Source organism: Onychomys torridus, chromosome 7, assembly GCF_903995425.1.
Source record: "Onychomys torridus chromosome 7, mOncTor1.1, whole genome shotgun sequence".
NCBI classification, from domain to species: Eukaryota; Metazoa; Chordata; class Mammalia; order Rodentia; family Cricetidae; genus Onychomys; species Onychomys torridus.
Genome location: NC_050449.1, coordinates 101,107,721 through 101,123,684, shown reverse-complemented (window position 1 = coordinate 101,123,684; position 15,964 = coordinate 101,107,721). Strand labels below are relative to the sequence as shown.

General features: G+C 43.1%; 1 protein-coding gene across 4 annotated transcripts in view; it reads right to left on the bottom strand.

Moving 5' to 3' along the window:
• Positions 1-15,964, bottom strand: part of Ip6k1 (inositol hexakisphosphate kinase 1) — a 40,335-nt gene that overhangs the window by 7,984 nt on the left and 16,387 nt on the right. For 2 of the 4 annotated variants that reach the window (XM_036193112.1, XM_036193111.1), the window contains 2 exons: positions 8,843-9,190; positions 2,612-2,822 (listed from right to left, as the gene is read on the bottom strand). In XM_036193112.1, the coding sequence (XP_036049005.1) occupies positions 2,612-2,822; positions 8,843-9,065 (434 nt within the window). In that variant the 5' untranslated portion in view covers positions 9,066-9,190. Of the gene's footprint in view, positions 1-2,611; positions 2,823-8,842; positions 9,191-15,964 lie in introns of those variants that run through there. The other 2 variants (XM_036193113.1, XM_036193114.1) reach the window with 2 other exon arrangements.

The window sequence follows — 15,964 nt, the reverse complement described above, 5'->3', positions numbered from 1 at the left end:
AAGCCTCTGGGAGCTCATGTGGGCAGCATGTTCCAGAGAAGTGATCTGATGATATGGGTGAAAAGTTTACTGCCCCATCTAAAAAACTTCCCTATGGGGTTGGAGAGATGGCTTAGCAGTTAAGAGTACTGCCTGCTCTTCCAGAGGTCCTGAGTTCAATTCCAAGCAACCACATGGTTGCTCTGATGCCCTCTTCTGTATTGCAGATATACATGTAGATAGAGCACTCATATACATCTTTAAAAAAACAAAAACAAAAAAACAAAAAACCTTCCTTATGGCTAGGGTTGTAGCTTGGTTAGTAGAGTCTATGTTTAGCATGCAAGAAAGCCCTGAGTTCTCTCCTCAATACTATGTAACCTAGGCATGGCTGTAAATGCCTGCAATCCCAGCACTAGACATCTGTATCTATGTCTATCTATCTAGAGCTATGTAAATATACACAGAAAACTCTACACATCTGTATCTATAAAAGATACACAGGGGTTGGGAATTTGGCTCAGTGGTAGAGCGCTTGCCTAGCGCTAGGCCCTGAGTTCAATCCTCAGCTCTGAAGAAAAAAAAAAAAAGATACATAGAAAATTTTCAACAACAGGGGTGGAGGATGGCCAGTGTTTGTGGACCACTCCCACAGGGGCCTCCCTTACATGTTCATCACAACCTGATGAGTGGATAAAACAAAAGACGGTATATCTATATGATGAATATTCAGCTAGGAATATTCAGAAAGGAACACATGGTTGGGCATGGTGGCACATTCCTGTGATCCCAGCATTTGAGAGGTAAAGATGGGAGACTAAGGGGCTGGAGAGATGGCTCAGCAGTTAAGAGCACTGGCTGCTCTTCCAGAGGACCCAGGTTTAATTCCCAGCAACCACATGGTGGGTGGCTCACAACTGTCTGTAACTCCAGTTCCAGGGGATCTGACGTCTTCACACAAATGCACATAAAATAAAGTTAAATAAATTAAAAAAAAAAAAAGATGGGAGATTACCATATGTTTGAGGCGAGCCTGGTCTACATGTGAATTCTATGCCAGCCAAAGTACATAGTGAAGCTTGTCTAACCACAAAACAGTACTGACAACATGGATGTGCGTGTGCATATCTCCATCCATCCATCCATCCATCCATCCATCCATCCATCTATCCATCCATCCATCCATCTAGAGATAAGGTCTTATTACTTATCACTGACTGACCAGGAACTCTATGTAGACCAGGCTGGTCTTGAACTCACAGAAATCTGCCCGCTTTTGCCTTCCAAGTGCTGGGATTAAAGGCATGTGTCAACTTTTTTTAAATATATGCCTGTGTATGCCATGTACGTGGAGGTGCCTGCAGAGACCAGAAGACATTGAAAGAGTTGGAGTTAAAAGCAGTTGTGAGGGTGCTGGGAACTGAACTTGGGTCCTCCTGAAGTGCAGGAATCTTTTTTTTTTTTTTTCTTTTACAAATTATTGTTATTTTTGGCAGTTTTCCACATCTATACACTGGTCCTTTGCTCCCTGTTACCCCATCTCACCCTCCTCTTTCTCCTACAGAAACTCTTCTTCTTTCCAACAAGTCCCTTTATGTGTGTGTGACCCACTGGGTTTAAAGTGGGTTACTGTCATAGCACGAGTGGGAGGGTATTTACTGCAACATGGGCAACTTATCAGTGACTATCTCAGGGAAGAAAGTGCTGCCCCCCACTCCCCACCATTAATTTGGAGTTTTCCCATATTATCTTTCTTCATCTCAGGAAGCATTCTTAACCCCACTTTTTTTTCTTCCCCAAGGTCAGGCTATTCTGGAACTTGTTATAAAGCACAGGCTGTGTTCAAACATGCAATGATCCCCCTGCCTCAGCTTGGTGAGTGCTGTTATTACAACCAGGCTTCGATTGTCAACTTCGATTATACTCAGCTCAGTAAAAATTAACTAATGCCTGCATGGAATATCAAGAGACACAATCCTGCCCAGCAGTGGTGGCACACGCCTTTAATCCCAGCACTCGGGAGGCAGAGCCAGGTGGATCTCTGTGAGTTTGAGGCCAGCCTGGGCTACAGAGCGAGTTCCAAGTTCCAGGATAGCCAATGCTATAAAACCCTGTCTTGAAAAACCAAGAGAGAGAGAGAGGGAGAGAGAAACATAATCTTGAAAAAATAATAACCAATGTAAATTTTAGGAGCAGGGAAAAGATATCAGATTCTCAGTCTGAACAAAAACCACCAGGGTACTCTAGTCTGTATGAACTATCACTACTCCATACTCAGACATCCTATAGGTAAGAAGATAGCTAATCAGTGCAATTCAACTTCTGGCTTCTGAGCATGAGACTCAAAAGAAAGCTAAATAACCTATCACCATGAGCATAGGGTATCCCTGCTTCTAAGGACTGACAGAGCTCCCATCTCTCTTCACTGGGTTTAGCCACACTCAGAAGGCAACATCACTGAGGTGGTGGATATACCTGTGGGAGTGGCCTCACAAACACCAGCCAGCCCTACCCACCAGCATCCTGTTGTTGAGAACTACTTTCTCATCATGTGTCAGGACTACAACACTGTCCTGTGTGTGTGTCATCAGGATGCAGCATGTGCCAACAGCTCTGCATGCTGTCCTCTTACCTCTCAGAGGTCTCAAAGGACAGGCTGGCTTTCTCCTCCTTGTGGTCACTACCACTGCCAGACCGATGCAGGCTCCGGCGGGAGTGTTTACGTCGAGGTTGCTCCCTTTCTGGTGTATCATCTTGCTCTACAGTCTCACTCTCCACGTAAGGGTAGGCTACCAAGTTGATATAACCATCACTGTCTCCCTCAAAACAGACAGAAACCACGCCTGTTGGAGAAAAAGCAGCTGATTAACAAATATCAACACTGGAGGGAGTCCGTGTCTGCTCCTGCTTTTCCATAGCACACAGACATCCCCTGTCCTGACCCAGCTGTGAATCAACTAGGGGTAATAGCCAGTAGACATCATTTTGCAAAGACAGACAACCATCTTTACCCTCAATCTGTTGCTTACCTTGAAGATAAATCTATAATTATTTTCTACTCTTACTTTTCCCTTCTGCTTTCAGTGAATGATTTCTGTACCACTCACAAAGAATCTTCTCTAGGTGACATCAAACCAGGCAAATTTTAATGCTCTAGGGGACAGGGTCATGGCTCAGCAGTCAAGAGCACTTGTTACTCTTGCAGAGTAGCCAGGCTCAGTTCCAGCATGGTGGCTCACAGCTGTCTGTTAACTCTGGCTCCAGGGGATCTGACGCCCTCTTCTGGCTCCATAGACACCAGGGATGCATGTGGTACACAGACATACCTACAAACACTCATGCACATAACATAAAAATAAATTTTTTTCAAAGTGGGGTGGTGGTGACCCACACCTTTAATCTCAGCACTCAGAAGGCAGAGGCAGATAGATCTCTGTGAATTTGAGGCTGGCTTGGTCTACAGAGTGAGTTCTAGAACAGCCATGACCACACAAAGAAATCCTGTCTCGAAAGGAAAAAAAAAATTTTTTTCAGAAGATACTTTATGAAAAAAAATGTAACCTCCTTCTTTTCAACAGCTTTAAGATGATCCCATCTCATGTCAGTGACATTACTGGATCTGTTTTCCTTCTGCCTAACATGTCACCCAAAGAAACAAACTTATCTCCAAGACAGTGCTCATATCAAGTCCTTTCTTCCCAAATTGAGCATAGTGCTTTCCTAGCTTCCCACACACAACTTCTACCCTGGAATCTCCAAGGTAAAATGCCTTCCTCTATTTCCCTACTATATCCCATGGAATAATTTGTTCTCTCCATTTTTTAATTTTTGTTGGGTAGCCCAGGTGGACCTCAAACTCACTATGAAGTGGATGATGACCTTAAACTGTTCTTCCTGCCCCCACTTCCCAAGTGCTAGAGTTACAGGTATGCTCGACCACATACGTCTTTAACTCTCTCTATGTAACCCTGGCCTCTTCCAAATCACAGAGCACAGAGACCCACCTGCCTCTGCCTCCCAGGTGCTAGGATCAAAGGTGTGCGCCACCACGGCCAGCTTCTACTCTCACTTTTTAGTATGCACAAGTGTTTCGCCTGCATGTACGCAGGTGTTTCCCACAAAGCCAGGCGAGGGCATCAGATCCCTGGAATTGGAGTTACAGGTGATCGAGAGACTTCGTATAAAGAACAGGGACCAAACCTGGGTTCTTTGCAAAAACAGGAAGTACTCTTAACTGCTAAGCCAATTCTCTAGCTCCTGTTCTATTTGTCAACCAAATTAGTTTCTTCCAGATCATTACCAAAGAGATAAAACAGAAACAATACCCAGAAATCTAATCAAGAAGTTTTTTAAAAATGAAAAACCAACAATAATGCAACTCTCTAACTTCTATATCCCACCTAGGGTCCATCCAGTACACTTCTACTTCTACCCTCTTGCCCTATACAACTGGCTCTGTACTCTACAATGAGTGAATGAGATGCACTTAGAAACATGTCAATATGTCAGACCAAGAGTGTCTCTTCCACTCATTTCCTTCTCTAGACCAGCACTGCAACAGTCTCTGGGGCCTATTAGAAGAAAAATCCTTCCAAATCAAAGGAATGAATTATTTCCTCTTTACATCTTACATAGTGCTCAAACTCACGCCTCAGAGGGTTTCACATGCACAACCTGTCCCTGTATATGGTATGACTGTCTCTCTGGCAAGCTGTCACCACTGTCTTTTGAACTGGTTCAAGGCTGAACACCCCCAGTGTAAGTCTTGCCTTCTGGGAGCCCCTCACACTCTACTCTCGAGTGTCCCAGCACTGTCTCTTCCAGAGAAGAACCATTCTATCAGCCTCTATTTCCCATCTTGATTTTATTCTTTGTGTGGCTAGAATATATCTTCAAGGAATTTCCTAAGAAAATTCTGCAACATCAATTTCTGAATCCTTTGTTCAAGTAATAGTTTAGCTGAAGAAAGAGCTCCATGCTCACTGCAAATGCAATTTTATGTTTTCCTTTCCAGCTCGGATGTGTCTGCACAGGCTGGCTAGAACTCCCAGTAAAGTGCTGACTAGGAGTGGAGGGCATAGACAAGCTTGTCTCGTCCTTGGTATCAAGGGAGGTGCGGTTTCATCACTATGTACAAAGGTAGCCACATATGCCTCCATCATGAGAAAGACACTTCCTTCCATATCTATCTTTAGCTTTTGCTTTTGACAAGTAAATAAACCTGTACAAAACAATTACAGATTGCAAGAAGTGAAGACACTGCTGAGGGTCCGTAATTGCCAATGACGGTACCCCCAGAGCACAGCGTTTAGCACATTTAGCACTGAGGACAAGAGGAAACACAGTCCCAAGTACAAGTAAACACAGGGGTGAAAACAAACCACCACCATAAAAACCCAAGCCAGGGCTGTCTAAAAACTGCCTTAACTCTTTTTACCAATCAAAAAACAGGTTCTGGAGATGAGTGGGTAGGTAGAATGCTTCCTAGCATTCTCAAAAAACAAAGGAATAGATGTATGATTCAGTGGTAGAGTGCTTGCCTAGTCCATTCAAAGCCCTAGGATCAATCCCCAGTACTGTAAAAACAAAACAAAACAGAAAAGGTAAATACAGAATTGCCATAAAATCTTAAGTATGCACATCAGAACTGAACAGTAGGACTCAGACCTTTGTACGCAGCAACATTATTCACAACAGCCAAAAGAAGGAAGCAACACGAATGTTACTAACCCGCCATTTTTTAATTTTTTTTATGTATGTATGTGTTAGTGCCTGAGTGCCTGTTGACGCACCACAGAGGTCAGAAGAGGATGTCAGATCTTCTGACACTGGAGTTACAGATGGTTATAGCCTCCACGTGGGTGCCGGGAATTGAACCTGGGTCCTCTAAAAGATCAACAAGCACTCTTAACCACCAAGCCATCTCCAGGTCTTATTAAAAAATTTTAAGAGGGCCTGCGATGGCTCAGTGGGCAAAGGAACCTGTGGCCACGTCTGATGGCATGAGCTCAATCCCTGGAGCCACATGGTGGCAGGAGAAAAGCCATTCCTGAAAGCTGCCCTCTGTCTTCTGCATGTATACCATGGCACAAAAAGTTTTGTTTTGCTTTTAAATTTTGTTTTATTTGTGGCACTGGGAATCAAACCTAGGACCTCACGCATGTTATCCAAGCACTCTATCACTGAGCTACAACTCTAGTCCCCAAATGAAATTCAAACACATGCTATGAAACAGATGGACCTTAAATACACACTAAGTGAAATTAGCCAGGTACAAAATGACAAGAAGTGTACAACTGCATTTCTATGAAATAGCTACATTATTTTGTAAAGAAAGAAAATAGACTCAAGGTTACCAGGGCTCAGTTACAGGCAGAACAGGGAGGTATTTATTTAGTATGTTCTGAGTATGTGTTTCACAATGAACAGTTGTTATAGCTACCCAACCTTGTGAATGTAACTAATGCCATTAAATTATACATTAAAATGGTAAACTTTATTTTTTTGGTTTCCCGAATAAAATGTTTTCTTTTCTTTTCTTCTTCTTCTTTTTTTTTTTGGCTTTTCAAGACAGGGTTTCTCTGTGTAGCTTTGCACCTTTCCTGGATCTCACTCTGTAAACCAGGCTGGCCTCGAACTCACAAAGATCCGCCTGCCTCTGCCTCTCGAGTGCTGGGATTAAAGGTGTGCACCACCACCGCCTGGCTAAAATGGTAAACTTTATATTATGTATTTTCCCTAATAGTTTTGCAGCGTTAAAGAATCAAAAGTCAGCCAGGTGGTGGTGGCAAATGCCTTTTAAAGAAAAAGAAAAAAAAAATCCAAATCAAATCTCAACTCTTACTTGGCTTGTTCTAAATTGAAATTCCCCTAAATAAAACATGTTAACATGATTAAAATAATAATTAAATTGTTTAATTTTTGAAAGACGTATTCTCTTTTATGTGTATAAATGTTTTGACTACATGTATTTATGTATTTAAGTACACCCAATGCATGCAGTACTCAAAAGAGTAACATTAAATCCCCTGGAACTGTAGTTACAGGCAGTTGTGAGCCGCCATGTGGGAGCTGGGAACCAAACCCAGGTGTCTGCAAGAGCAGTCCATGCTCACATTCACTAAGCCATCTCTACAGCCTGGTTTTAAACAATATTACAAGGACTGGAAGAGATAGCTCAGCAATTAAGAGTGTTTACTGTACATCAGGAGGATCAAAGTTCAGATCTCAGCACCCACATAACAAGCCTGGTGTCCCACAAACACCTATTAGTTTAGAGTAATACAACACTCCTTGGTAAGCATGCATACACACACACACACACACACACACACACACACACACACACACACACACATATACACACACACCTGTAATGACGAGAGCCTCAATGGTCTATATCTATTAATTTATTAAGGGGTTCTATGGGAAAAACAGACTCACTGATACAGGATAAGGTAAATCTAGTTGCAGTGTCCTTGGAAAGCTGGGGACTGATCACACACTGCTTTGTGACACCTTCATCACCCAAAGAGAGCGCAACCCCCTTTCTCCTCCGATATCTGGTCTGATATCTGGCCTGATAGAGGCAGTGCTTAAAAGGGAGGAGAAAGGGGGTCGAGCTCTCTTGGGTGGTGAAGACTGATCAGGTGTCGAGAAGCAGCGTACCATGTGTGATGGTACCCACCATGATGATAAAGGACTAAACCTCTGAACCTCTAAGTCATCCCCAGTTAAATGCTTTCCTTTCTAAGAGTTGCAGTGGTCACAGTCTCTTCACGGCAACAGAACACCGACTAAGACAACTGGATAGGCCAAGGATAGTGACGCTCGCCTTTGATCCTGGCACTCAGGAGGCAGAGGCAGGTGGATCTCTGTGAGTTCAAGGTCAGCCAGGCCTACAGAGTGAGTTCTAGGACATCTAGAGCTATATAGCAGATAACAGAACCTTGTCTTAAAAAAAGAAAGAAAAAAGAAAAGAACGGGCCAGATAGTAATTAATGTACATACAGAACATTAGCAAAGATCAGATGCTAAGAGGAAGAGGGATGGCTTAGTGGTTAAGAGCACTGATTGATGTTACAGAGGACCCAGGTTCAATTTCCAAGCCATCCAGTGTCTGATCATGCCAAGATTTAAAAAAAAAAAAAAAAAAAAAAAAAAAAAAATCAGATGCTAAAGTGGCCTGACTCCAATAGTCACAGAGTTCCTTCTGTTCGATAAAATTAGCTCTTACCTTTTTTTCCAAGACAGGGTTTCTCTGAAGCTTTGGTGCCTGTCCTGGAACTCATTCTGTGGAACAGATTGGCCTCGAACTCACAGAGATCTGCCTACCTCTCTGCCTCCTGAGTGCTGGGATTAAAGGTATGTGCCACTACTGCCCAGCTAAAATTAGCTCTTTTATCTTAAAAGTTTCAAATATTAAAACTTCAGAGCACCAGAATATTCCATAAACACAATATTCCATAAACACATTTCTCCAGCACACACACATACATCACCAGACCATGCCCTTGCCAGCTGTCCAATTACTTTAAAGCCTGGAAAGTACCCCTCTATCCTCCTCAGGGACCAAAGACTGTCCCTTTCTCCCCTAGATTTGTGTGGCAAACAAGGGACTCCTTGACAGTGGGCTTTTCTACATCAATGGTCTTCTTGCTGTGACTGTTTCTCAGCTTTACTATCAATTAATTCAATTTTCATGATATAAAAACCTTCCTGAGAATTTCAGTTTCTAATCTTGCCTAACAGAATTGAGATTAACAGAGATCTACCAACACATCACAGGGCAAATAAGACAGGGATAACTGAGCCCAAAGCCTGTCAAAGATGGCTAGGCTCACAAAAAGGACCATTGACTGACCTTTGTACTCAGGGGTGAATTCCTTCATTTCAGGGGGGAGAGACTCATAGAAGCGCTGTTCCCGGGAGATGAGAGGTTTGCACACAGTGTGATCGTCGTACCGCATCATGCTGCTGTGTCCGCCCACCTGATGGATGAAGGGCTCCAGGAGGACTCCTCGGTCTCCGGCCCGACTTGCATTCTTGCCATACTGCCCCACTTCCATGGTTTGACAAACACACATTGCGTTCGGGGCCGGTTGCACACTGATGGCAGATGATGCAGCTCATGGACCACAAAAGGAGAGCTAGGTTGATCCTGGCTAGTGGGAGGCCAATGGTCAGAGTCCGCTTAGCTTATTTTTCTGTTCTAGAAAGAAGACAGAAGATCAAGAAAAGGAATCAAAACATCTGGCGAGTCAATGTCCCTGATGTGTCTCATTATGCCACTACCAGAAGGTGACAGGCAGCTGGTCTCCTCCACCCACTCTTTCTGTGTGCACAAGCTCCCCTATATCTCCCTCTAAGTACTCTGAGAATTTTACTTCAGAGATATACCATGTCACAACCATCAAGATGACAACCAACCCAGTTAGGTAACCTTCAGAGAGGAAAGGATCAGAAAACAAACAAACAAACAAAAACTGTTAACAGCAGTATGCTCTGTTCAGGGTCTCATCCTGACTCAAGGGAAGGGTGTGGGTTTTGTTTGCATTCTAACTATTAAGTGCACAGCTCAGTGGCATTAACTGCATTCACACTGCTGTATAATCACTGCCACCATCCATCCATCTACAGAACACGGGCGCCCATCATCCACACTGAAATTCTGAGCCAGTTGTATTTTTAGGTTTATTTTTCTAGGAAAGAGTTTCCCGGGGGTTGGGGATTTAGCTCAGTGGTAGAGCGCTTGCCTAGCAAGCACAAGGCCCTGGGTTCGATCCTCAGCTCCACAAAAAAAAAAAAAAAAATTCAGTTTAGGTTAACTGTGTGGGTAACAATCCTTTAGCCGGGCTGTGGTGGCACACGCCTTTAATCCCAGCACTCGAGAGGCAGAAGCAGATGGATCTCTGTGAGTTCGAAGTTACAGGACAGCCTGGGCTACAGAGCGAGATCGAGGACAGGCACCAAAACTACACAGAGAAACCCTGTCTGGAAAAACAAAAACAAAAACAATTTTTTTTTCTTTCCCCCAAAGGAATTCAGATTTCAGATTCTTAATTCTGGGGCTGTTGATCTATGGCCATGTCTAATACCACACAGCATTTCCCTTGCCACTGTACCAACCACTGGGAACAGAGAGAAGTTCTTTGTATTTGACTACCTTCCTTCTAAAGTTAGTTTTTCTTTCCCTCAAGAAAGTTAAAATCCAGGGCTGGAGAGAGATGGTTCAGTGGTTAAGAGCACTGGCTGCTCTTCCAGAGGTCCTGAGTTCAATTCCCAGCAACCACATGGTGGCTCACAACCATCTGTAATGAGATCTGGTGCCCTCTTCTGGCCTGCAGGCATACATGATGTATATATAATAAATAAATAAATCTTTTTTTTTTTTTTTTTTTTTTTAAAAAGGAGAGCCGGGCAGTGGTGGCACACACCTTTAATCCCAGCACTTGGGAGGCAGAGCCTGGCGATCTCTGTGAGTTCGAGGCCAGCCTGATCTCCAAAGTGAGTTCCAGGAAAGGCGCAAAGCTACACAGAGAAACCCTGTCTTGAAAAAAACCAAAAACCAAAAAAAAAAAAAAAAAAAAAAAAAAAAAAAGGGTATGTGTGCATAATAAAATGTAAAAGTTCCTCTTCCCCCAGATCAACTCCTCCATTTTCCTTCGAAAGAAGAGTCCGTCTCCCAGGGATAGCCACCAAATATGGCCTAACAAGGCACAGTAAGACTGGGCACAAACCCTTCATTCAATGTTGACGAGGCCCCAGCAGGAGGAAAGAAAGAGCCCAGGCAAGACTCCACCTGGGAGTAAGGCTGACGGCAGAGCAGAGGGCTTGAGGAGTCCTAGGGAGTCACAGACCATACTCTGCTTCTATCCTAAAGATTAATCATCTGCCACACAGAAGAGACAACAGTTTGTTCCAATCATCACTTCCGACCCTGGGATTGATATTAAAATAGCTGAAATCTTGTCAGTGTTTATGAATGGATTGTGGTCGTGGGCTTCCACTATTCTGCCTCTGAACTTGAACTACAAAAGATACAAGAGTTCATTTGTCTTGTGCTTGTTTTAAAACACTTTGAGTTTACATTTTAAGATAAATGCTAGGTATGGTAGCTTACACCTGCAATCCCCACACTCTGGAGGCTGAGGCTAGAGATCACAGTCAACCTGGCCAGAGTAAAATTCTGCCTCCAAAAAAAATAGGTCAGGAGGTTAGCCTCCACTAGGAGTTTAATGAAGCCAGTCTGGACTGTATAAGACCAATTTTTGTTGTTGTTTTTAAACGAAGATCAGTATATATTATAGGAAAAGCACTGTTTCCCAAGAGGACTAAAATTACCATCACAATCCTCTAGGACAGTGGTTCTCAACCTTCTTAATGCTTTGACCCTTTAACACTGTTCCTCATATCTTGGTAACTCCCAATCACAAAATTCTTTTCTCTCTTTCTTTTCCTTTTCTTTTAACAAAATTCTTTTTATTGCTACTTCATAACTGTAATTTGCTATTGTTATGAATCATAATGTAAATATGATATGCAAATGGTCTTAGGTGACCCCCATGAAATGGTCTTTAAACTCCTCAGATGGGTCATGACCCACAGGTTGAGAACCACTGCTCCAGGGACGTGCAAAGACACTTACATTTCCTTGGTTCATGTATTTATTTTTTCTGTCTGTCCCTAAGCACCATCTTCTCAGTTTCTGTCCGCTTTGGTATTTCCTCCTTGTCACCTCCTCTCTCAGCTTTGCAGTCTCAAGCCTCTGTCATCTCTGACCCAACACCACACTCACACCCACCAGCCTATTACCACAGGAACAAAACAAAGCTCACCTCTCTCCTCACTAAAACCCAGTCTGCCCATTGGCAACTCCACTTTACAGGTGCTCACATCAAAACCTAACAGGGTTCTCCTAGCCTCCCATGAGGTACTCCTCCGGATCCACCCTCAGAGAACACAAGGTCTCAACGGCTTCCATGTACTTCCAATGCTACGGTCCTGGTATGATCAATCGCTCCCATTTCTGACAGTTCTGACTGTGCTGTGGTCTTCCAGATGTCTTGTTCCCAAAACAGCAACCCTAGTTATTATAGTAAAATAGGAGTAAGAACATGTGAGTTCTATATTGAAAATGTTGCAATTAGAGGTGGTAGCCCACTCTAATTGCAACACTTGGGAGGCAGAGGCAGGTAGATCTCTGAGTTCAAGGCCAGCCTGGTCTACACAGTGAGTTCCAGGACAGCCAGGGCTATAACAAAGAGAAACCCTGTCTCAAAACAAAAACAAAAAACAAACAAAAAACTCATCTCAAAACAAAACAAAACAAAGAAAGAAAATGCTGCAATGGTGTCCATCTCATATAGAATAAAAGCACAATTTACTATACCTAACCAGAGCCCAGACAGCCACTCCCTCATCACCCCCATTTTTCATACTTCATACTGTACCCCTCTTCTGTTCACTTATCCCATTCTAGCCATACTGGTCCATGGTGTTCCTGAAACACACAAGACTTATTAGCACTAACTATTCCCTCTACCCAAAACATTCTGCCAAGCTTAACTCCCCTACTGCCTTCAAGCTTTTGAACTGGGGATCCAACATGGCTTAGCAGTTAAGAGTGTGCAGTGTTCTTGGAAAGAACTGAGAGTCCTAGCATTCAGGCCAGGTGGCTCCCAACTGCCTGTAACTCCAGCTCCAGGAGGGTCTGACACGGCTGATCCACACTGTATTCTGCATTCATATGCACATAAACATACACATACATACACATAAAGACCAATCTTTTTTTTTTTTTTTTGAGCTGAGGATCGAACCCAGGGCCTTGGACTTGCTAGGCAAGCGCTCTACCACTGAGCTAAATCCCCAACCCCATTTTTAAATCTTTGAACTGGGCAAGGTAGACAACCTGTGTTTAATACCCAGAAACCACTGGGCAAGGTAGACAACCTGTGTTTAATACCCAGAAACCACATAAAGGTCCAAGGAAGGAAACCACACTAGAGCTGTTCTCTCCCTCCCTCTCTCTCTCTCTCTCTCTCTCTCTCTCTCACACACACACACACACACACACACACACACACACACACACACAACCTCTCACTCTCTCTCATAGTGTCTGTCTGTCTCCCTCTCCTCTTCTCTCTCTCCTCTCTCTCTCTTTTGAGACAGGCTTCTCAAAACAGTTCTGGCTGTCCTGGAACTCACTCTGTAGAATAGGCTGGCCTCAAACTCACTGAGATTTGTCTGCCTCTGCTTCCCGAGTGCTGGCACTAAAGGCATGTGCCACCGCCACCCAGCTACCAAGACTTTTTTTTTCAAACAAATACTTTAAAAGGGCTAAAGGTAGGCCGAGGAGATGGTTCAGAAGGTAAAGTAGCATGTGTCTGTAACCCCAGTGCTCCCATTGGACACAGCCACAGAGATGGTAGGCAGAGACAGGAGGAGGCCTGGAAGCTCATGGCGGGCCAGCTAGTTGGGTGTACACAAGAACAAACAAGAGAACTGTCTCAACAAGGCAGAAGGTAGGACCAACGCCAGAGATTTTACTCTTAACTTCTCCAACCTCCACACAAGCACCATAATATGAACACATATGCCCATACTCAATACACACACATATGTATCATACGCACATACATGACACGCACCTAATTTTTTAAAGACTGGAGGGAGTCGAGTTGCGGCTCATTCAGCAGAGTGCATGCCTAGTATTCAAGGAGCCCTGTTTATATAATCCAGGCTTGGTGGCTCATGCCTGTAACCGCAGCACCCAGGAGGCTGAGGCAGCAGGATCTGAAGTCATCTTTATTTGTACCATAAATTCAAAGTTAACCTGAGATATAGAAGAACCCCATCTCAAATTAGGGGCAGAGGGCTGGGGATATACCTCAGTGATAGAGTACTTGTCTAGCATAAGATCTTAGGTTCAATCCTTACTACTACAGAAAGTCTTTGATTAACATCTCTTTCATAGTAAGATAAACCTGTACCTGGCCAACTTAACCAATTTACCTGCATTATACTTTCCATTTAAGCATGTTTTTCCTTTGTCCTGGGCTGGGTGTGGAAAGGGGAACTGGTGGTCCTGGAAACTAAATTCAGGATGACGTATGCTAGGCAAGCACTCTAGCCACGGATCTGCACCCCAACCCCTTTCTCATGGCTTCATCTCCTATCCTACATACTCTACACTGAAGATACCTACTGTCTATTACCTGTTATTATAGGGCAAGCTCCATGAAGGTAAGGCCCTTTGTCTATTTTGTTCATTACATAGTATTCTAAGTATGTAGAGCAATTCCTGGCACAGGACAGTTACATAATAAATATAGCTAAGTAAACAAACATATATTTATACATGATCACAGCCCAAAGACTGAGAAGTGATTAAAAAAAAAAAAGCGTGTGCTTATAAAGTATAAACAGGTATACGCAACAGAACAAATATATAACATAAAAAAATGTTTATGGAGAAATAAGAATTGTTTTTTGTTGTTGTTGTTGTTTTTAATATTAGAGCTTACTGCCTGGCTAGGTGGCACAATCCTTTAATCTCAGCACTCAGAGGCAGAGACAGGCCGATCTCTGAGGACTGGAGCCCAGCCTGGTCTATATAGGGAGTTCCAGGTCAGCCAGGGCCATATAGTAAGGCCTGGTCTTTAAAAGACAACAAAACATTAGAGAAAATAAAGCATTTTGTTTGAGACAGAGTCTCAGTCTGTAACCAAGCCCAGACTGTCCAGGATGGCCTTAAATTAAGGGGCTATTCCTCCTAGCCTGGACTCCTGGGAACTAGAGTACAGACGTCACCCATCTCTGCCAAAACCAGAACAAAAAGGTAAAATGGCTTCTCAAAGAACAAAGTATATTGGCTATGTGACAAAATTCCAAACCAGCAACAAAGGAAATATAAAATTCTGTGCAGACTCTAAAAAAGATTTGATAAGTGAATCAAAACAAGTTCAAATGTAGCCAGATAAGAATAGCATGAAGAAAAGCTGTGACAAAACTGTTTCAAACAAGGAGCCATATAAAAGATCCTATCCAACAAAACTTAGGAGACACAAAGGGAATGACTGGGGGTGTTCGTTTTGGGTGTTTTTAGCTTTTGTTTTTCTTGTCTGATTTCATTCAACATGACAAGCCTAGAAAGTGGCAGTGAATAAAAAGTCTGCTAAACAACAAGAAACTGTGATGAGCTTTGGTGCAAACAAGGTCAGGGTATTTTAAGAACCAGGAAAAGTCTCCACTGCAATCGCAAGGTTAATACCTGGTCCCAGTATTCCTAGTCAGAGGACACAGGCTCAGAGCAGCAGGCTGATACTCAAAGCTCAGAATTCGGAATCCTGTGGCCAAATATTTTTTTATGGTCTCAGATTAACCACTTGTATTTGCTAGGCAATACTTTTTATTAACCGAAACATCCTTGGTACCGTCACATCTGACAGGCAAATTTTCAAATCACACCAAAAATTTATTCATAAATCCAGCATTTCTATTACTTCTTTTAAAACAAAATGCATCAGGACTAGAGGTACCTGTTGCTCATTTGGTGAAGTACATGCCTACCATGTGTGAGTCCCTGGGGTCAATCCCTAGCACAACAAAGTAAAGTAACTATATCACCTAGGCAGTGAAAGTATCATGACACATTATCACTTTTTTTTTTTTTTTTTTTTTTTTTTTTTTTTGAGCTTAGGATCGAACCCAGGGCCTGAGCAACCCTTATCACATTTTTTAAAAGAATGACTTGTTGGCCATGAGGCCGTGGCACACGCCTTTAATCCCAGCACTCGAGAGGCAGAGCTAGGAGGATCTCTGTGAGTTCCAGGCCAGCCTGGGCTACAGAGCGAAATCTAAGACAGGCTCCAAAACTATACTGAGAAAACCTATCTCGAAAAAACAAAAGAGTGACTTGTCCTTTTTTTTCCAGATAGTCTGGCTATTACCCAGGGTAGATAGCCTTGAATTTTTACTC